The 22,450-nt window shown below is 34.2% G+C and overlaps 1 protein-coding gene across 2 annotated transcripts in view; it reads right to left on the reverse strand.

The window, feature by feature from the left end:
* Window positions 1-22,450, reverse strand: part of LOC105327757 (gem-associated protein 5) — a 67,456-nt gene that overhangs the window by 20,891 nt on the left and 24,115 nt on the right. For both annotated transcript variants that reach the window (XM_066074967.1, XM_066074966.1), the window contains exon 18: window positions 13,960-14,079. In XM_066074967.1, coding sequence (XP_065931039.1) covers window positions 13,960-14,079 — 120 coding nt within the window. The remainder of the gene's footprint in view (window positions 1-13,959; window positions 14,080-22,450) is intronic.

Below are 22,450 nucleotides of genomic sequence, written 5' to 3' on the forward strand. Positions count from 1 at the left end.
ATGAAAGTTTGGCATTCGCTGTTTTATATTTGAAACGATATGACACAAAACAATATAACAAGTTGTTGAATTACAGAAAGAAGTACTCGCAAAAATACGGAGTCTACAATACCCTTTACCAACATATTTGAAAATCACTTTTCAATCTGCATATCACTGGAAAGATTTATCATGACAATGAATATATTATTTCAATCCTTTGAACTAACTGAACTTTAATTTTATGAAATCCATAAAATTTCACAAACACAACAACATAACAAAAAAATTGAAAAATTGAAAACCAATGAAAGTTGTTCTCTCTTGACCGGTATAAACACTACAGAATGCTAAGTGTTAAAACTACAGATCATTATATTTTTTTTCTAAAATTGCATGTTAGCTTAAATTATAAAACACAGCATCAGAGCTATTTACACCACTTAACTGGTATATCAAATTTTAAAAATCCATGTGAGATGTGCTATTCAAAAGCTATAATGTACCGGTACATGTAAAAAATTCCTGAATCTGAACTTGATGCCCATTAAATTAACCTGCCCTAGAAAAAAAATATATTGCGTCCCAGCGCTAGGAATCTTGTCACCAGTGTCCATACAGTCGATAGCTGTGTCACAGTGTACCTGACCATTTCCTGTACAAACACCGTGGGCCTCTGATAAGACGGCGGTCGTCTGGCCCCGTCATTGTAACCTACTGTCAGAGGTAGGTTCCCCAGGACTTACTAACAGGTCATTCTTAATATTATGTACTAACTCTACCCTAAAGAAAAATCAATGAATATTCATGGCGTAAAATTGGGTTTGAATATCAGTACATGTATTTAAAAAAAAAAAAGCAGTACAATATTTCAAATATCTTTGCAAACAACTGGAATAATGAGCATGTAGTTAGGGTTAACTATAGCGTTCATAATCAGGGATTTTAAAGCCTTCCTGTTCCAGAGACAGCATACTACACACACAAAGTAAAGCAATCAGGCAGCAGTAACCAAAATTAACCCAGCTTTTTTCTGTTGAACTCAATGGTTTCATCTAATGACCTATTTCAGTGTCCCAATGAAAACAGAAGAAAACCTCAGGAGGATTTGTGTTAGCTGCTTTGAACATAATAGGACTGGATGACTGGCTATAGCTCTAGAGGTTAATGTGATTTATGCACTGGGGCCATGCAAGCTTACAGGTTTAGCTTTCAGGAAAAATGGGCATGTTCATGCTCTTTTCTCCCTCAAGAAGTATGTTACCATGCCTGATTGACATAAGATGATGCACCATTGACTTTATGAGGTCATTTCATGACCTTTTCCAGATGGTCAAATTTTCTACCTTTGATTTAAAGCACCCAAAGACCATATAATAACATTCTCAATTTAGTTTGAGTGCAGTGACCATAAATTTTGAAAAAGGGAATATTTCTTCTATTATGCAGAAAAATTTAGGCTACCTTTATCATACATGCTTCCTTGAGTTCTAGGCATTTTATAGGATGCACATTTTTATCTGCATGCATTTTTGTTATATCACAATGATTTTTTAGGAAACATCTTTTTTTAGGAAACATCTATTTTGAGAGAGAGAGAGAGAGAGAGAGAGAGAGAGTAGGTACTTCATTCCAAACATGAACTCCAAAGCCTTTCAGCTTTGTAAAATTACAAATTTTACAGTCAAGACCCTATATCTACAGCACTTTCTCACAATTTTTCAAATTACCGTAACTGATGTGCACAGTTTGATCAGACTTTCAATTTGCTTTCATGCTGAATATAATATTTTTTAAAAATATCCTTCTTTTGACCACATAAAACCTGCTGCAAATATCTCAGTTAGATAAGGTTTTTGAATTATTTACTTTATCTTAATATTAAAAATGCATGTATGCAAGTCCTCATTTCAATGCAAATATATGGTATGCAACATCTAAGGTAAATATTTGTGTAAATATGTGCACAATATGTTAATGTATGATATATATAATATGTTAATGTCAAATTTTCATAATATAATTTCAGACAGTAATTTAATGTGCACAAAAGTTAATATAATAAAATAGACTAATTAAATAGGCAATAAATTAAAATGCATCTTCAACAACGATAAATCAATATCAGAGTAGCAAAAAAAACCCCTTTTTTTCATTCAAAACAAATATTGACTAATTAAAGATTTACAAATAACTCATTACAATTATTTTGATAATAAAATCAATTTAACAAAACCACTGACAACCATACTGATCATATCTCTGAAAGGCAGACACTAATTTAGAGAACATTCGACATACACTTTAAGAAATTGCATCAAAATGACCCAACAACTGTCAATGAATTATCAAATGACAACTGCATTTTAATTAAGCACATGAAAAACAAATTTAAACACCTACCGGTAAATGAAATGCGACATCGGATGATTGTTCTTTGTGGCAACACCGTCAAAATGACACAGTCAAAAGACTCCGCTCATGTTCAATACCACAGCACATACATGCCTTATAAACACACCAGAAATTCCCGGAGAAATTATCTGTAAAGCTAACCGAGTTTTCCTTTACTTTAACTTTGCTTGATTAACTCACTTATAAAGACCCACAGAACTGAGTTCAAGCTTGCATTACACAATAACAGCATTGACAAAGTGACACTAGAGATTGTTGCTGTTATAATCCCTCGCCTAGCCATTTAAGAACAAGAATGTTTTAACCTGGTAACATCACACGTTCATTTTGTTGCAGCTTGCTAGTAGCTGCTGCTGAAACTTTCTACTACATGAACGAGCTAGGGGAAGCTGGGAAAAGATACCCACGTTATTTACAGATGACCTATTTCCTCTCAATTGCATTAAACAGGACAGAGAATCCATTTATGCTGAGAAAACAGTTCATCGATATTTTGCCCCTTGGAAAACCAATGAAGCTGTCCTTGGGCAGTAAGATTATTTTACCAAAATACTCAGAGCTTAATCTCAGTTATCCAACTCTATGATAATAATTGTTGTATGAAAACCAAATAAATAACTAAAATCAAAATCTATATGAAGACTTTTCTTATCATTTGATGCGAGAGATCTAGCATAAAAGATTTAACTATTTCCATAAGTCATTATATCAAATGACATCTGATTTTTTTTAATCAATTTCTTCCCCCACCTGAAATAGCATCAAGAGAACAACATGAAAATAAAAACCCTCAAGATGTGTTCAAAATAGTTACGACTCTGACCTTGATTGAACCTAGTCGGGGTTCTCCTTTGACTTTTGAACCACAGAAAAGAACAATTTATCTATTAAGAGAACTGCAGGTTAGAAGCCGAATGCCACAATAAATCTCCAGATGAACGGATCTCTACACCCCAAGCCATACATCTTAGCAGTTACATCACTGCCTTAATTAATTAACCTACATTGTGTGCCATGACTGGATTGCTAAGCCAGTAAAAGTCTACTTTGTCCCAGTAACTGAATATATGTACTAATATTTGATTTCTCTTGAGTTTTAATGAACTAGTACAAATGTAATAACAAATTCATTAAAATTTCCCCCAACAAAAAATATATCCCATATTCACAACACATTGTCTTTCATTATCGATGCAAGAAAAATCAGGAGGCCTGCCTTTTGGTCTTTGGATGCATAAGGTTATACAGTTTCAACCAGTGAAAAAATGGAAGAAGGTATAGAAATATATATAAGAAAATTTTCTGGCTTGTTGATGTATTTCCATATCGTATGATAATAATGATTTAAAGGAAATACTAAATGATTCATAAATTATGATCTTCAAAGGAGAATTTTGATCAAAGGGCTTATTTTGAAGAGGACCATTTAGTTCCAAGGAAAGTTTTGTCTAAAAGTAATGGAATAAATGTAGTTATCTTTTTCTTTGTTTTAAGGTCACCGCAAACCTTCTAATCAAGGGCGCTTTATGTAAGTACCTAAGTAAGTAAATTATTTGTTATAGAGACCTGTGTATCATTTACAAGAAAGAATATATACATTTATATTAATCAAACACCGTTGGACCTTTAAGTCAGATAACACTAAATGATAATTTTCTCAATTTAAATGCAGAATAAACAACAGTTTGTCTTGGAAAATTATACAAATGACAGTTTGAAAGAGGTTGTCTTGATTTAACAAGAAGAATTTGAATACCTAACACTTTGATAAAGTTCACTCCTGTAATTCAGATATAGAGTATGCAAAGAGAAGATATGCTCCAGACAAGGATAATACACAGAGAAGTAATAGTATCTGACCTTGACATTTAATCCAGTTTGGTCCAAGGTCATTACATACCCACTACTCACGGTTACAGAATATGTGAAGTTGGTATTGAGATATCAAATATGAATGCTGAAGACAAGGATTTTACACAGAGAGGTTATTTAAAGCTGTCCTTTAGTCTAGGAAACTGGCTCAGGATCAATGCATATCCTAAGTACACAAACGCACTCTACAGGTCACAGATGTTGATGTTTCAGACAGGAATTTTACAGAGAGTTCAACTTAATTTGACCTTTGATCCATACAATTGGATTCAAGGTCACTGCATACCCTCTATCCTCAATCACTGATAGTCAACTTTAGTCCAATTTGGCGAAACGAAAAGGAATTACATGCATACTCAAAACAAATGAAATCAGGACAGACCGATGGATGGACATTTCATGGACAGACTGATCACAATAGGGCCTCCACAGAACACTTGGGCCTCCACAGAACATGGTCCTAATCAAATCAGGAAAATGCTTTTGACTTTGTGTAGTAGAAAATCCACTCTAGCACACAGGAATTTTGGAGAAATTCTTGAATTTTTATGCTTTAAAAATAAGTTACAACAAAACATTTGTTATCATTTTACAGGTTTAATGATAAATACTACAATACTATTCTCTGCAACTCTTTAGTATCTTGTATTTATTAAACACCCCCACCCCCCACCCCTTTAACCTGGATTTATGGTTACTTGTACCTTATAAGATTAACAGATTAGTTGAAAATCTGAAGCAGCAGTTTTAAAGTATTCCATCAAAAATGACTACATCATGTTTCAGCCAATACTTTTACTTCAGAGGCAAAAAATAAATCTCCTTGGAAGTTTTTTAACAGTTTAATTGTTCAGGAGATGCAGGGCAACATGAATTAAATAGGTTGATTAATTTTTTTTAGTGTAAAACAAATAAATTGTTTAAAGTCAAATATTTAACAATGCGTTTATTAAAAATTAATAATTTTGCAAGTCATGGCATCATGAAATAAAATCATCAATACCATAATGTCTGTTTGTTTGGAGCATGAAAAGGGTTTTCATATTCCCAGTGCATCAGATAAAAATTAAATTTTAGCTAGAGTTGTGCAGTTTACTAATGGATTTTGAATATAGCAATTCAATTGCAAATGATTCATCATTAGACTCTTCATAACTTGTATTATAGAAGGAAATGAAAAATTGAACATTATTGAGATTACAAGATTAAGAATTTACAAATAAAAAGTTCCTATGTGAGTCTTGCTTTATCCAGAATTAACTACCTCAAAAAAGGGTAAGAGAAAAAACTCCATCATCCAACATTTTGCAAACACGATCTTGACCAGATTCTCTTAATTAAAAAAAAATTCTAGGTCAAATAAAATGAAACAAAGCTCATTATTTAGCTAAATGACCTAGTTTAACAAAGAATCTATTTCTTTTGCAGAATATTTCTGTCATAAAAAGGCGGAGAGAAATTACCTTGTCAGTTGCTATGAATATTACGTCCTTGAATTCAGAGCAGAACACTTTTCACAACAACAAAAAAGCAGAGTCATCAAAATGTGTGTATATTCACTAGATTATCACAATCAAACAACTCCCCCTTTGTTTATTTTCAGATAACCTATGCATCTCTTATCTGCAAAGACTCCCCCTATTCATTCAAAGAAATCTCTGAAAGATGTGCCAGGTATCAGGGATTTCTGGGCACACACTCAAATTATCTTGAAATTTTTTTTTTGTATCATGTCAGTAGTCAGACATAAATGCTTAGCTCCTAATACATGCTTCTCTTCTGAGTGCAGAAGATAATTGTTTCACCCACCAAAATAGTGTGTCATGGCCATAAACACTTTTCTTTTTCATGCATTCTTTAAAAAAAAAAGCTCCAAATTACAGGATGTTGGTTAATTCGTTTGGCACAAAAATGTTACTGAAATTGAACATGGCAACCCTTATGCATGCCAGGTGACAGAGCAAGAGTGAGTACAAACCAATTCTCCTTAAAAACTTAACTATAGCCAACATTCAAAAATAATGACAAGAAAATGTAAGGAATTATTCCCAACCCTCAGCAATAAATTAATTAGAGATTCAGACTGCCAGGTCTCTCCTAGCCTGCAACAGGCTCCCTGCTATGAATTACAACTTTAACCTGAAAACCTTGCATAATCCAAGATGACAGATTGTGATCAATCAGTCAGCATTCACCACCAGATGTTAAGTCTCTATTTCTAGTTACCCTGGTATTAATCACTTTAAAATGATCACTCCATGATTTTTTTAATCAACATGTTGCTACAATCTACAACATAAATACACACCTATTGGTATCATTACATAATATCGAGTATACCTACTGATACCATAAAGCAATATAAATACCAGTACATTTATTGCAATTACCACTACATAAGTACATGTACCCTGGTATACATCTTATGCAATATGATCACAAAATACGAATGCATGTATACAACTATTACTATTAAAACGCATTATAGATATATATACCTATAACTGGAGAACGCAGGTCACACATGCATGCAATTTTTTGCGGGCTGAAACCATTTGTAGTTTTTAGAGTTTAAAAATTACAAAGAACTTGAATTAAATAGTACTCTCAGACTCTCAGCAGTCGGATAGTTTGGACAATTGACAACTTTTTGCAGCCAAATAAAACACTAGACAGATATTTTAAAAGATAATTATAGACATATGAGTTCTAAAAAATTGAGCTTATAAAATAAAACACAAATTGATCATGATGCAGTCAACAACTTGATCAATATGTCCCCAATATGATATTTCTATTCCCTTCCCCTTTAGGACATAAATAGCAAAGTAAAATTAAAACAGGAAGCATGTTTCATTTGTAAAATTAAAGAACATTCAACATTAATTGCCGTCACATCAAATCTAAGAGAAAAAACTATTAAAAAGAAGTAATTCAGCCTTTTTTTCGGGAAGAAATTTAAAGAACAAAACCACAATACATTCATGAATCACAATTTAAATATGACAAAAAGACATTTTTAGACATGAAACTGACAACTAGGGCACATTTACCAGCCTATCAATAGGGGTATCTAGGTCACTGATTATACCTACGAAGGATGTAACTAGGTCATTATGACCTCCTATAATACACACATTCACGATATAACAGTAGTGCATGAAATTTATGCAGATAAACAGAATTATATTACTTTTGATATTATACAATTTTTGAAGAATAAATCAAAAATAGTACATGTATTATTTCATATGCAGCCTTGCGAGATCAACTTTCAAATCATAAAATCTTGAAGATGATGCATTTTTTTCAAATATTAGTACTGCTTGCATTTGATGCCTAAAAAAACATTCATAACTTCACTTACTCTGATAAGTACTTGTATAGGGAGAATCAGAAGATAAATGTTGATCTGACCTCCTTATGGTAATGTATGACCTATATTAACCTGGTTCATGCTATCATGTCTTCATACAGTCCTTCTCTCAGTGAATATTTTGGGTCATTAACTATCTAAGAATATACATCACCTCTAAGAACTCATAATAAGTATATGGTCTGTGTATCAATGGTTCAACATCTTTAGCACCTTATATCAAAGTCAATTCATATATTCTTAGATGGACTATTGGGTAATAAGCAATTTGTTTTGATTACATGTATATATTAAATACATATATAATGTCAGAGTATGCATCTCTAAAGGGTCAATCAATTTAAGTCCTTAATAAACAAGCGGCCCAGGGGCCACATCGCTCACCTGAGCAACAATTGCCTTAATTCTGATCAAATTAGCATTACAGTATCAAAATATCTTGACAACTAAGTGCAATAGATCTTGCTAAAAAAAACTGAAAATCTGCTAATTTTTATCCACCACTTTTTTGGTAAATACCAAGCCCTTTTTGTTGTTGTACCTGTAAGAAGATTTTTCTCTATTCCTATATACCCCCCCCCCCCATTTCGTGGCCCCACTTTTCTCTTGGGAATCATGGTTTCATCAAACTTAAATCTGCATAACCTATGCTTTCACACTAAGTACTGAGTTTTGGACCGAAAACTTTCACAGAATATTTTTAAAGATTTTCTCTATATATTCCTATGTAAAAATTCAAACCGCCATCACGGCCCCGCCCTATCACTAGGGACTATCTTGCAAACTTGAATTTACACTACCCGAGGATGCCTCTACACAATTTTAAGCTTTTTTCTGGCCAAATAGTCTTTAAAAAGAAGATTTTTAAAGATTTTCTCTATATATTCCTAAGTAAAAATTCATTCCCCATTGTGGCCTCACCCTACCCCTGGACTATTATTTAAACAAACTTGAATCTATACGATCTGGGAATGCTTCCACTCAAATTTGGGCTTTCCTGGCCTAATGGTTTTGAGAAGAAGATTTTAAAGATTTTTCTCTATATATAAAAATATATCCCCCATTGTGGCCCCACCCTACCCCCAGTGACCATGATTTGAACAAACTTGAATCAACATTATATGAGGATGGTTACATGCCAATTTGAGCTTTCTTGGCCAAATGGTTTTTAAAAGAAATTTTTATAAAGATTTTCTCTATATATTCCTATGTAAAACTTGTTCCCCCCGTTGTGGCCCCACCCTACCCCCGGGGACTATGATTTGAACAAACTTGAATCTACACTATCTGAGGATGCTTCCACTCAAATTTGAGCTTTCCTGGCCTAATAGTTTTTGGGAAGAAGATTTTTAAAGATTTTCTCTATATATTCCTATGTAAAAATCCATTCCCCCATTGTGGCCCCACCCTACCCCCAGGGACTATGATTTGAACAAACTTGAATCTACACTACCTGAGGATGCTTCCATTTTAATTTGAGCTTTTCTGGCCAAATAGTTTTTGAGAAGAAGATTTTTAAAGATTTTCTCTATAAATTCCTATGTAAAACTTGATCCCCCCATTGTGGCCCCACCCTACCCCCTGGGAGTATGATTTGAACTAACTTGAATCTACACTATCTGAGGATGCTCCCATTTTAATTTGAGCTTTCCTGGCCTATTTAATAGTTTTTGCTTTGTGCCAAATTTGGTTGAAATCTGCCCAGTGGTTCTTGAGAAGAAGATGAAAATGTGAAAAGTTTACAACGCTGACGACGACAACAACGACAGACAACAGACAAATTGTGTTCAGAAAAGCTCACTTGAGCCTTTGGCTCAGGTGAGCTAAAAACACTGTCCCTTTGTATCATATGCATTACGCACCCAAATGATAACAAAATTTGACTCATTGTACCCATAACAGACAAAATATCACTTGAAGCTATTTCTTCAAAGTAAAAATATACTGAATACCGGGTTATTTTGGCCCCGCTTTTTTTCTCCTTGCCAACAGTTTCGCCCCACCTTGAATTCGCCAAGACACAGTTTGAAATAGATTATCTTTCAAATTAACTTTAAAATATTAAAAAATTGTCTTGAGTTTGCCCAATTTTAAATTTGCCCGCTGACAATGAGGGCAAACGGAGCAAAAATAAAATGGGAGTGAATATTTCCCTTTATACAGCAAGTACATATCTAAACCTCTCCTTAAACCTTAACAATGCAATGCAACGGGAGATTTTCAAACTGCTTTTGGAGAAAAAGAAATTGATTGAAATGAGTCAGTAGACATGCCTTAGATATCTAATGAAGGTTAAATTTGTAAAGTTATATCTATATATACATCGGGATGGGATTATTTCATCAAAATCATGCACTACTTGGAAGGGACTAGGGGCTAAACTCAAAATGGCATGCAAAGCATATTGCAGGGTTGTCTTGCTATGATTTACCATAGAAATCAATATCTTATACATGCAGTCATGATCTGAAGAAATCCTAATTTGACTAGATGAACTACACTCTATTTAATGATGATTATCAAGTTAAAGATTTGAATCATGGTTTGAAGAGTGGTCAAAAATATATTTGAAATTTATAGTTCCTATGTACAACACTTCCTGTTTTTCTTTGACAAGCTCCAAGCTCTAGACTATACAAGGCTATAGATAGTACTGTAGATTTCTTATTTTATGTGTTAAATTCTGCAATTTCACTGTTTTGTATCAAATCCCAAGAAAGTAAAACTTTGCACACCAAACACAATTGCATGTAGTTCAGAACTTCAAAAAAGTAACAGTAGCAAAAACTAAAATTTCTGCAATAATGCTTCTCTTGTTTTTACACAAATATTAATTCCTCATGTTAAAATACAATTCTACATTTTATACTCAGGATTATTAGCATAAAATTCTGATCAACATCTGAAATAATGAATGCAAATAGGTCGGTCATAAATCAAGTGGATTTCCTGCATTGATGGGGAAAAATTATAAAAACTGCAATATTTCTGATATATATTAGCTTTAACCAAAGTGAATGCAGGTGTAACTTTTAGCAAACAATGTCACACATTCTATGCACTATTTGTTTGAAGAACTTGATGCCGACTGCAATTTTCATAGTAACTGTTTTTTACATTGCAAACAATACAATACAATACAAAAGGTGCACTGGGTAATGTACAAAAATTCTATATATATGTGTAACACCTTAAAACCTTCTTAATCTCTACAAGAATAAAATGGTATTTGGGAACCGTCATAGACCAGAAAGTTTTGGCTAACAAAGATATGTAGCCAGCAATAAATACAAGACATATTACTTTGTTGGATCTAAGCTGTCTCTGTATCTAATTTGGTAAAAAGAATGTTCTTTTGTTAAATGATTATTTTCTACAACCCTAGAGTACCCAGGGGCTTAGCCTGTCAGTGTCAGATTATTCTTTCTACACATTATTGTAGATAACAAATTGTGTCTATGAATAAAGAGTTTTCCGTATTACAGTATATGAGTATTCAAATTTCAATCAGACTCCAGCACGGTATTGACATTCGGTACATGTGTACCGGTATTTGTTTTAAGATCAAACCTTATATGATGCCTTTTAAATAAAATGAATTTCTAAGCTTTATCCTTTTCTCCTCACTCTTACACTAAAAACTTAAAACAATATGATTATATCTCAAGATAATTTGTTCTCAAAATAAACCAATTTTCCTTGAGATCACCTATAGAGCACATAATCTGTGAAAATCTCCAGTATACTTCTCCAGCATATTTTCATCTTCCACAGGTCTTTTTTTTTTAATGTTCATACAGCTTGTGAAATCAAGACAAAAAATGGTGAATGTTAGATAATCAATATGATCTTCACATGACTTGGCATTTATTCTTGGGTTTTCGGGGTTTCTCTGTGGTTATGACACCTATATATGTCTATGACATCTAATGCTTTGTGTAACAAGAGTCAACAGATCCCACTGTTAAGAGATTATATATTCTGATGAATTATTCCAATAAACATCAGTTCTACAGATACTCTGATATAACTATCTGTTTATAGATTTTCCTCACATACACTATAGTTTAATCTAACTTAATAAGTATTTTATTCAAGTATATAAGAATACATGAATTGGATCGTACAGCAGGCACAATGCCTATATATGTTCTCTGCTATATTTTAACCATTAATACCTGCAGAATAAATCCTTCCACCTAATCTCTCTAATATAAATGATTACATTAAAAATATTCAGTCAAAATGGCCAAAATTGAGTCTAAATCAATAAGAATATTTAAGTCCACCTTTTGGAATTGTCAATTGCAATCTTTTGAACCCTAATACGGGTCATGACAAAAACAATTTACCCAGAGAAATTACAAATCAGTCATATACAAAAAATTACAATAACTGAAAGTCCTCTAGAAATCATAATGTCATATTCAACTTGAGCGTTTTTCTATCTCATAAATCACTCCAATATATGTATATATATATGACTTAAAGCCAAGTTAAAGGTGCGAGAGACATCAAATCTTTTCATTTTCCCTTCTAATTATGACCTGACCTAAACTGTCTCATTTATCATTGGTTTCTGTCTTACAGTAAAAGTGCCTGAGCATTACGATTACAATGTCACTGTTCTAGAAAGGTAGCCCAGTAATTAATGGCTCAATGTCTACCAGAGGTCCTTGGTCATTTACATTGCCTGATCTTTAATATGGCGACACACCCCCGTTCAGTTGTGCTTTAATAGCAGAACTAGAAGCTAGAAATAGTACTCATAAATTGACATATCTGAGAACAATAACTATGCCACAGAGAATTACTGAACATATTTGCAGTTTGACAGTGCTCCAATACATATGCAATGTTTGAACACAAGATACATGCTACATTTTTCCTATCATTTCTTTTTCTTTGCTAGAATGATACTTCCAAATCAACAAATTTGTCATAAAGTTTCTTAAAAAGAATTGGCCAATTACAGGTACTCATTATTATAAGCAATATTTTTAGTGAATAAAATCCATATTAAATTTACCAAGATGTTCTATGCTGGAAAACACAAAAGATTTAGTATTTTACCGTTTTTTAACATAGCATAAGCTGTAATAAATGCAAGTTTCCTTAATACCTGCTCACAATTCAAATCTTAAATCTAACAGAAAATGCAATAAATTAAAATTCAAAGACACACCATGAATAGGATTCCAATATTTCTCACGATTCAAAAATCTTCATGAAACAAGAAACAGTTGCCATGTTTAACAAAACTGAACACAATATTTGCTACTCACTCGTTTCATCTCACAATATGGACTCAATCTGCATACAACGCAGTGTGCACTGACAACAATTTCACTGGAACGGGAATTTAATTTGTATGCAGTGCTTGATGTGCAATGACCTTGTTTCTTCTAAATGAATAAATTTTCGGGGGAGAGCGAAATCATGTCATTGGTACGTTGCATGTCTCGTGAAGACCTCGACGTTCTGGCCATCTATGCGTGAAATATAAACCATACCATCATACTTTTTTTTCTTTCTCTGCCAAATGTCAAAAGACGTCAACCAATGAGCTGTAAGCTTGATATCTTTTTCAGTCCAACATGAAAATAACAGCTTGAAAATATCATACGAAAAAAAAAAAAGAATGGAAAAAAAGGCCAATGTCCCAATCAAACAAATAAGAATGAGACAACTGAAGTCCTATTAGCCCTGTCTGTCAGTAAGAGAGAAATCAAACATAAGTTTATTCAAGATCTGAATTCAAGATCTGCACAAGCCAGTAACCTGCATTGCCCTCTTTCCCCAAGAAAGAAGTCATGGAGTAGAGCCAATATTTATTTCTTGGATATAGCAATACTCCAGTGATCGCCTCCAGGATCACATGATTACACTACATCAGTTTATATACAGCCAGCTTCTTTTTTTCCCACCATGTTGGTTATCAAATTAGTGGCAAGTTTTCTGAACTTAATTATATCAAATGAGAAATAGTATATATATAGATTTTGACATGCTGACTCTGGAGCAGCAGCTTTAATGCGGTAATTGTGGAGAATGGGTCTAGCAACCTGCCTTACCAACCACATGTGCACTTTTAAGATTGAGATCAAATCAATTTTTTTTAGAACAGTGGAAATTGAGTTTTCCTCCCAAGATGAACCATATGTCAGGAAGTCAGTTTCACTTATTCCATTACATAATATTTTTCATCCCATGCGAAATTTTCAAATTTTCCATGCTTTTACCTTCAGCTGTCATACATAAATTTACAATTACAATTAATATAAGATTTACATTGATGGTCCTAACTAACAAATTACCTTCTAGAGTCAAGCATTGCAGAATAGCTCTCCTGCCAGGCAGGTAAAATCCAAGACTTATATGTTCTTCTGCATCAAACTCCACTGTATTAGCGGTCAATTTCTCAACCTGTGCCCTCTCTGAAATAGAAAGTACACAAATGTATACACATTTCACACCTGGCTGGTTTCCGCCGTAATCTCACCTACAAAAACATAAAACCCGCTCACTGTGAAGACATAGAACTTGTCAATCATGCAGTCTTATCATATCCATCAAAAGCATGTCACAGAATGCCTTTCCAGCACACAGGATAACCTTGTGGTAGGATCTGGCCACCAGATACAATCTGGGATCATCTGCTGCTGCTCCCCTGACATATACAAATCCCATTCACCATTACCTGTTGAGGCTGACATCTGACTGTCGACATTAATCTACTTATATATCCATTTACTTTTTAACAGCAGACTACAATCAAACTAAATATTCCAATAAGCAGAAATCTTTGGGTGTTTTTTTTTTTTAAAGATAGCTAGGTTTTCAATCTTTTCCAAAAGTTTTTTAATTTAATTAATTCATTATACATGTATTTCAATAAATCATTCTGTATAAAAAAAACTTCTAAAATCATTTCAATTGATATTAATTTGAAATCTCTCTATTTTTATACAAAAAAGGAGAAAAGCACTAGATTTATGACTGATGTATCAAATACCTTGTGTCTTATGTAAGTATTCAGGGCTTTGAACTCCCATGCAAAGTATAACCTTGTACATAATAATTCATGTGATGGTGATTAATTTTCAGAGAATGAGGATGTCATATAAGGAAAAACAAACAAACAAGAAATAACAAGAGAGAGAGAGAGAGAGAGAGAGAGAGAGAGAGAGAGAGAGAGAGAGAGAGAGAGATTAGTAATCCCTTCCTTGTAAAGGACTGCAGACTTGGGATGTCAGTGTTACTAATCATAATCTCTAATTGCAGATACCTTAGAAATCTCACAAGGCCAAAATAATGACTTTGAACATTAAAAAAACTTCCAATTCATTTACAATAGGCCATCTTATTCTCTTTATGACAAAACTTAAAGAGAATTAGGGGAGCTTCAGAGTCGTTCTATTGACTTCAGAAAATGGGCGCTTCTAATTTGATGCTCTCGGTTATAAAGTACTGTGCATTATATAAACATATTTCCTTTTTGAATTAAAATCCCATTACACATGATGAAGAGAAAGATTAAATGGGGAAATAAAAAATCTTGACAATATAAATGACCTAAATCTAAGTAAAGCATGGTAACAAAGCTAGATGCACTTTAAGATGAAAAAAAATCCTTGAGTAGAAGCATAAGTGAGCTTTATGATGAACCATAAAGCACTTTGTGAATATATCTAATCAAATAAATCTCTAAATCTAATCCTACAGTCTATTCTCAAAAGCCCTTACTTTCTCTACAACTGTCAGTAATAAGAATATGGAGGTTTTTAAAGGTAAAACCCCTGTTTACGAGATATCTATACTTACCTGCATCAACTTTTTTTTGCATTTTCCCCGAGCTGCCTACGATCATGCCTGAACTTTTGAGACCACCCCTGTGGTATCATCTAGTGTTTACCCATAATGCACAAGCATACTTCCGTTTCAGTTTTGTGAGGGCCTACACAACTAGGACCCAATTAACAGGGGTGGGTGATGCAGGTAAGTATAGATATCTCGTAAACAGGGGTTTTACCTTTAAAAACCTCCAGTTTACATCAATATCTATACTTACCTGCATCAACTTTTTGCAGAATTTGTAGCAGAAATATTGGGCGGGATTACAATCACTATCATATAATAGTAAAATAAAGAATACACTCACCCAAAAAGATATTCTATTTTTGTTCTTTTTCTTTTGCCCATCTCGATGTATCAAGAACTGATGACTTGGCAAAGCGAGCTTCTCCTTGAGGAACATCTCTCATATAGAATGAAGTAAAGGTGTTTTCTGTTGCCCAATGAGCTGTCTGTAGAATTTCTTCTAGAGTTGCACCATTGAAAAGGGCCCATGAAGTTGCCAATCGTCTTGTATCATGTGCACGCACATGAGATAAGGTCTCACTGTTATGTTCATACACAAACTTTACTAGTGACACAATCCATCTTGAAATTGAATTCTTGGATGCTGGTTTTTGCGAGTCCGATTTGTAAGTCAAGAATAAACACTTTTCATCACCACGAGAAGACTCTGTCCTTTTTAGGTACATTTTAAGTGCTCTACAAGGACACAAAAGCAAGTCTCTACTGTCTGTTGCAAAGCTATTAAACTCTGGTATGAATATTGGTTTCCATGGCTTTCCTAATCTCTGAGTTTTGGCTAAAAACTGTATATTTGGTAATAAACGTATTCCATTCTGCTCAAGACGTAAATGTGACTCTCCAATTGAAAGAGCTTGAATTTCGCTTACTCTTGATGCTGTTGCCAGAGCCACAAGGAACACTGTCTTCCATGTAAGGTACTTCATATCGCATGAATTCATCGGTTCAAATGGGGAGTCACACAACTTCCAAAGAACAGTCGGCAAATCCCAATTTGGAAGTAATGGTCGTACATTAGGTTCAGAATTGTATATTCCTTTTATTAACTTTGACAGATCAGTGTTGTTACTGACAGAACTATTGCTCCAACCCTTATGCATAGATGCTATCGCTGACCTATAACCCATTAAAGTATTTGGCTTACAACTACGTTCTTCATGCAAATAGATGAAGAAGTCTGCTAAATCAGCTACAGTGGCCTCAACTGAATCCTTTTGGTTCTTGGCACACCATTCCTTGTAGATTCGTATTCTAGCATCATACATTTTTCTTGTTGACTGTCTTCGTGAGTTGAAGATAAATGACTTAGCTTTCTCAGAAAATCTATTCTCTGTTCTTTGTTGTTTGAAATTTTCCAAACCGCCAGATGCAGACTTTCTGGACTTGGATGAATGAACTGCCCTCTTCTTTGAGTCAACATGTCTCTTATTATTGGAAGTTCCCTTGGAATGTCGACCAATAGATGTAGTAGGTCTGGAAACCATGACTGTCTTGGTGAAAACGGAGCGATGAGGAGAAGAACACACGACTAAACGGTCATTTCTCTATTACATTTTACGCAAATTTTAAATGAATCAGACATTTTAAGACCGCAGGCTTAAGAAATTTTAATCGAAGAAAAACACGCGGCTTTTCTTCTCGAATGCCCGAACAAAACTGAAACGGAAGTATGCTTGTGCATTATGGGTAAACACTAGATGATACCACAGGGGTGGTCTCAAAAGTTCAGGCATGATCGTAGGCAGCTCGGGGAAAATGCAAAAAAAAGTTGATGCAGGTAAGTATAGATATTGATGTAAACTGAATCAAACATAAAAGGTTTTGTAAAATCAAAAGTTCTATTCTGAATACTTTTTACTTAATTTGAACATACAGAATTTTTTTTACCCCAATTTTTACCCCATTTGACCCTACCCCAACCCCTTCTTCTTTTTTATCAAACAATATTAAAACAGATTAAATCATGAGTAATATTCAATTCTCTAGGGTCAATTTCAAATGTTTCTAAAAAAAAATTACCACAAAATTTGACTGGTTGAAAATGAACTCATGGAAGAAAAAAATGACAGAAAGGTCTAATAAATTAATACTCATCTAATTCTCCCACCGAAACATCCCCACTTAATCCCCAATTTTTTTTAAAAACAATTTGCATCTGTTGTCTTTTAGTTGTGTTTATTTGAGCCCAGTCACCCATTCAATACAGCTAGCATGCCAATAAGTTAATTTCTCCTTCACATCAAATGAGGAAGTGAAAAACGGTTATTTTTGCAGCCACTGAAACCTGTTTCTGCAATGAGATGGCAGATGGTAAAGTTTAAACCATTGTCAGGGTTACTTTATTATAGACATTACTTTTACAGGAAGTCATTGTTCACACATAATCCTATAACCTATAAAACATGTAAGACATATTTTCTAAATTATAGGATACTGTGGAGTCATTAGATATTGTGGTGGCTCAATTTTCGTGGAATTTGTGGGTACCTCTTTGCCACGAATTAACACCCTCCACAAATTAATAAATTAGGGTTATTAAGTCATATTTCCTTTGGTAGGAATAAGAGAATGCACGAAATCACGTCCCAACAAACCGGTAAAATTTAAGCAATTCATGAAAATTGGCCCCCATCAAATTCAATGATTCCACAGTATTAGAGATATCTAGGGATGCAACTACCACTCGTAAACCATGTTTCTGATACATTTTTGTGTAAAGGAACATGGAACTTAAATCATAAAAATACTGCAGCAAAGTGTATGCAGAAAAATATTATGATGGAACTAAAAATTGAGACCAAAAAAAGTGAAAGAGCAGTATAAATGCAAAAAAATCTGTAAATTTGCTAGTTCTTTTAAAAAATTAATAGCCACAGGACAATTAAACCTATTAGCATGGTTCTCAGTACACACATGAAACGAAAACCTACTGCAATATTTATCATGTGTTGCTGATCATGCCCTATGACACTGGGTGCAAGATAAAAAGATTTCCTTTTCAAAAGGTTTTTTATATAAGCTGCTACCAGAGAAGGGTTTGCAGTCCTTTGTATGAAGACATTCAGGGTTAATTGTCTCAATCACTCTGTGTGTGGGCTAACTAAATACTTTATTCCAGCACGAGGATGCAACCCCCCTTTGCTCTTCAGAACTGTTATCAATCAGCTACAAGAGATGTGGTTTCTATTTTTTTTTGACAGACCCTGACAGCTTTGATTAATACGTAAATATTTTGCGAACATCATTGTTTATCATTTTTCTCCAGAATAGTTTTTTGTTCAATGTCAATATTTTTTTTTATAACATTCAATATTTATCTAAAAACAAGGGCAAAAATTAGCTAAATCTGAATCTTTGACTTCCTAACTTGTATCATTCACATACAGTAGGGCCTTAATTACCCAGCTTCCAACAAACTGGACTTTAGAACCCAGAGTAAAGCATGCTAGGAACCATCTTTTAAATGATGTAAAATAATTCATTTATCTGGATGCTACATCACCAGAGATCAGTGGCACTAAATGAATTTTAAAAGGTGTCCAGATGAACATTTTATGATGCATGATTTCAACATGTAATAAAACATACTAAAATATCAACCCTCTACGTTTCCAGTAAATGCACAGTGCATTCAACAGATACTTTCTGCTACATTCCAACAAGATGTCATCCTTGCAACCTTTCAGAGGAATAGTTATCAGTATATCTAGCAGAATTTTTACTTTAATTTGTTATAATTTGATATCACTGAACACCTACAGTATGATTTTATTTCCAAGGAGTAACATTATAGAACTCAATACCAGCCAATCAGAGAGCAGAGCAGATCAGCTCACTCCATTCAACATCTAAGAACTTACACGATAATAAACCAACAAATGGAGACCTAAAGTACACGACCATAAATTTTGAACTATAACTGTGTGTGGGCAAGTTGACATACTTTCTACTACAGCTATATCAAATATCTGGAAAATAAAAAACAGAACCTATTAGAGTATCTTTGATCAGGTTTCTGACACACTTGCTGATCATGTGTACTTGTATCATAATAGTTGTACGGAGAAGACAAAGGATCCTTGATATCAAACTCCTTAAATACTGCTTCTCATTAATATTGTGTTCAAATCTTGTCTGGTTCTTAATGATTGGTTGGTATTCTACTTAAAAATCTGTACCAATCATACTTGAATGGCTTCTGACAATAACAGCAGTGACCTTGTGTTAATTGCTAGGGTCAAGGTTCATAATCTTTTGTTTGACTAAAAAGCAATAATCATGTATGCTATCATATGTAGATTTCCTTGGTTTTTCTTTTTATCTACAGTAAAGGTTATATATTAAGTATCATGACAAAACTGGAACAAATTTTCCTATGAAACCAATACTTATAGCATTGACTCAAAACACATATATATACACCCACCAAAGATATGATGTCACCTTTGAGATTGTTTAAAATATATACAATAGTACTATACATTGTTATTAACATTTTGATAGAACATTATTCTAAAAAGGGGGTCAATGAATCTTAATCTATTTAAAGTCTGTGTAACAACATTGATTAAAGTAATCAGCAATGCTGCTGACACTCTGGTTGTGGACCCAAAACAAGGATTAAAGTTATGTGTTTGTGCCACCACAGACAGGTTGTGTACCCCTGACAAAGATAACAGTTACTAGTGTTGGTGTCACCAATGGCATATTGTGCAACAAGACAAAGTTTACAGTTACAAGTGCTGGTGTCACCACTGACATGTTGTGTAATGATACAAAGATTACAGTTACTAGTGTTGGTGAAACCACTGGTGTTGGTGCCACTGCTGACATGTTCTTCAACAAGACAAAGTTTACAGTTACAAGTGCTGGTGTCACCACTGTCATATTGTGTAATAAGAAAAAGATTACAGTTCCAAGTACTGGTGTCACCAATGACATATTGTGCAATGATACAAAGATTACTTTTACAAGTGCTGGTGTCACCACTGTCATATTGTGTAATAAGAAAAAGATTACAGTTCCAAGTACTGGTGTCACCACTGACATATTGTGTAATGATACAAAGATTATAGTTACAATTGATGGTGTCACCACTGACATATTGTGTAATGATACAAAGATTACAGTTACTGGTGTTGTGCCACCACAGACAGGTTGTGTACCCCTGACAAAAATAACAGTTACTAGTGTTGGTGTCACCACTGACATGTTGTGTGATGATACAAAGATTATAGTTACTAGTGTTGGTGTTGCCACAGACAGGTTGTGTACCCCTGACAAAGATAACAGTTACTAGTGTTGGTGCCACCACTGACATGTTGTGTGATGATACAAAGATTACAGTTATCAGTGCTGGTGTCACCACTGACATGTTGTGTAATGATACAAAGATTACAGTTACTGGTGTTGTGCCACCACAGACAGGTTGTGTACCCCTGACAAAAATAACAGTTACTAGTGTTGGTGTCACCACTGACATGTTGTGTGATGATACAAAGATTATAGTTACTAGTGTTGGTGTTGCCACAGACAGGTTGTGTACCCCTGACAAAGATAACAGTTACTAGTGTTGGTGCCACCACTGACATGTTGTGTGATGATACAAAGATTACAGTTATCAGTGCTGGTGTCACCACTGACATGTTGTGTAATGATACAAAGATTACAGTTACTAGTGTTGGTGTCACCACTGACATATTGTGTAATGATAAAAAGATAACAGTTACTGGTGTTGTGCCACCACAGACAGGTTGTGTACCCCTGACAAAAATAACAGTTACTAGTGCTGGTGTCACCAGCACCATGTTGTTCAATGATACGAAGATTACAGTTACTATTGTTGGTGCCACCACTGACATACTGTGTAATGATACAAAGATTACAGTTACTAGTGTTGGTGCAACCACTGTCATATTGTGTATTGATACATAGATTACAGTTACTAGTGTTGGTGTCACCACTGACATATTGTGTAATGATAAAAAGATTACAGTTACTAGTGTTGGTGAAACCACAGACAGGTTGTTTACCCCTGACAAAGATAACAGTTACTAGTGCTGGTGTCACCACCAACATGTGTAATGATACAAAGATTACATTTCCTAATGTTGGTGCCACCATACACATGTTGTGTAATTATACAAAGATTACAGTTACTAGTGTTGGTGCAACCACTGACATGTGTAATGATACGAAGATTATAGCTACTAGTGTTGGTGCAACCACTGACATATTGTGTATTGATACAAAGATTATAGTTACTAGTGTTGGTGCAACCACTGACATATTGTGTATTGATACAAAGATTACAGTTTCTAGTGTTGGTGTCACCACTGACATATTGTGTAATGATAAAAAGATTACAGTTACTGGTGTTGGTGCCACCACAGACAGGTTGTGTACTCCTGACAAAGATTACACTTACTAGTGTTGGTGTCACCACTGACATGTTGTGTAATGATACAAAGATTACAGTTAAAAGTGCTGGTGCCACCACTGACATCTGTAATGACACAAAGTTTACAGTTACTAGTATTGGAGCCACCACAGCCAGGTTGTATTCTCCTAACAAAGATTACAGTTACTAGTGTTGGTGTCACCACTGACATGTTGTGTAATGATACAAAGATTACAGTTACTAGTGCTGATGCCACCACTGAAATGTGTTATAATACAACAATTACATTTACTAGTGTTGGTGTCACCACTGACATGTTGTGTAATGATACAAAGATTACAGTTACTAGTGCCGGTGCCACCACTGAAATGTGTTATGATACAACAATTACAGTTACTTGTTTCAGTGTCACCACTGACATGTTGTGTAATGATACAATGATTGTAGTTACTAGTGTTGATGCCACTACAGCCAGGTTGTGTACTGCTGACAAAGATTACAGTTACTAGAGTTGGTGTCACCACCAACAT

Source organism: Magallana gigas, chromosome 2, assembly GCF_963853765.1.
Source record: "Magallana gigas chromosome 2, xbMagGiga1.1, whole genome shotgun sequence".
Classification (NCBI taxonomy): Eukaryota; Metazoa; Mollusca; class Bivalvia; order Ostreida; family Ostreidae; genus Magallana; species Magallana gigas.